The sequence below is a fragment of the Perkinsus marinus genome, assembly GCF_000006405.1.
Source record: "Perkinsus marinus ATCC 50983 genomic scaffold scf_1104296934252, whole genome shotgun sequence".
Taxonomy (NCBI): Eukaryota; Perkinsozoa; order Perkinsida; family Perkinsidae; genus Perkinsus; species Perkinsus marinus.
Genome location: NW_003214883.1, coordinates 1 through 1,567, shown reverse-complemented (window position 1 = coordinate 1,567; position 1,567 = coordinate 1). Strand labels below are relative to the sequence as shown.

The following is a 1,567-nucleotide window of genomic DNA, read 5'->3' as shown; positions in this document are numbered from 1 at the left end:
ACGTGTTGTCTATGTATGCTAGTGTGCCCCTCTCAGAGCTGGTAGACAACGACACTACCGTAATAAGCTGGTAGATGAAGCTCCTAACGTGTTCCAGGTAATAGCTATAGTACTCAAAGGTACCCATGTTGTCCCACCCTTAGGATCGAACCTTCACCGATGTTGATGTCGGATCGAAGGTACCAGTAGTTGTTGGAGATGCTCCTGCTGGTCTGCTACAAGAGGTTATCTCAGCAGATGGCGGTATGAGTATCTCTAGTCATGACGAGTGTATATGCTTTGTAGGTGTGTCTATGATAAATCTAGCAGTATGGGAGAAGTTCCTCAAGAGCTTCGCCTCCTTCATAGTGGACATGATAGACCGAGTAAGGCATCACTATCCCTCTACATGTGTCTACTAATGTGTTAGGTGTTTGCTGGCATTATGGCAGCGGTTATCAAAGCGATCACTGATAGTGAAGTGGAGCAGGAGTATGATGTGGTAAGGTATAGTAACACTTATTATTAATGTGTAGTATGTTGCTGGTAGGTGAGAGCTCTCAACTTCATAGCATGGTCCCTTGATTTTCAAAGACAGAGTCATGAGTATCATGTAGCAGCAATGAAGCATGATAGAGCAGTTGCTGTGGCTGAAGCTACTCAAGCAGGAACGCCATTACCACCTCCTGTTGAGCTCACCGAGGTAACCTCAGTTCCTAGTGTGTTGAGATGATATGTGACGATAGATGGTGATTGATATCACATCTGTGGAGCCTGCTTTGAATGTCGAAGCCACTGAGTTAGTGGCTAGGCAACTGAGGGTACACTCTAAGGAGGCTAAGAGTCTCAAGAAGGGTGGTGCTAGGAATGTTGTGGTATTAAGAGCACTGTTGGAACAGATACGAATGGTGGGTTCTGTGATCGGTCTTAGGATAGTAGTATGCTGTGTAGATACGTACATGTCTACGCTCCCCTGATAAGGAGACTGCACATGTGGCTGAGATGTTATTGAGTAATGTATTATATGAGGATGTCCAAACACAGTTAGTATGGCTATGCAAGACTGGATTCAAGAGTACGGTAGCTGATCCAAGAGTCCTTACTCTTAGTAATACCGTAACGGAGTGAACATTTTGTTATCTCTCTCTGTAGGTGTCCAGTGTTTATCTGAGCTCTTGAAAGCTATGGAGAAGGTGGTACAGCGAACGGGTAACAAGTATAAGTTCGCTGCGGGTAAGCGTAGACGTCGACGTAAAGGGGGTAAGAAAGGGAAACGCGGCAAGTCCAAGAAGTCTGCTGGGGTTGCTGCTGTTGAGGAGGAGGAGGAGCAGCAGCATATGGAAGGGGAAGGTAAGGTATAGGTTATGTTGTAAGGCATTACCTTTGTGTAGGACGGGTATCGGATAGTGAGGTGGATACTGGGGACGACGACGATAAGGAGGAGGAGGACAATGCTGGTGTAGAGGATTATGATAATATTAGAGCGGCTGATACCTCTGCGGAAGCTGTAGATAGAAGTTGAGGATGGAGTGGTATGGTAGTTTGTATCAGATACTAATGGACTTAGCACATACCGATACTATCAATA

General features: G+C 45.6%; 1 protein-coding gene across 1 annotated transcript; it reads left to right on the top strand.

Moving 5' to 3' along the window:
* Positions 1 to 245: 245 nt before the first annotated feature.
* On the top strand, positions 246 to 1,486 carry Pmar_PMAR026783 (hypothetical protein; the record flags this gene model as incomplete). The annotated part of the gene is made up of 7 exons (XM_002785003.1): positions 246 to 365; positions 410 to 481; positions 530 to 682; positions 726 to 887; positions 931 to 1,087; positions 1,132 to 1,329; positions 1,371 to 1,486. Coding segments are annotated over 7 exons (978 nt in total), but the record flags the coding sequence as incomplete, so codon positions are not given.
* Positions 1,487 to 1,567: the final 81 nt, after the last annotated feature.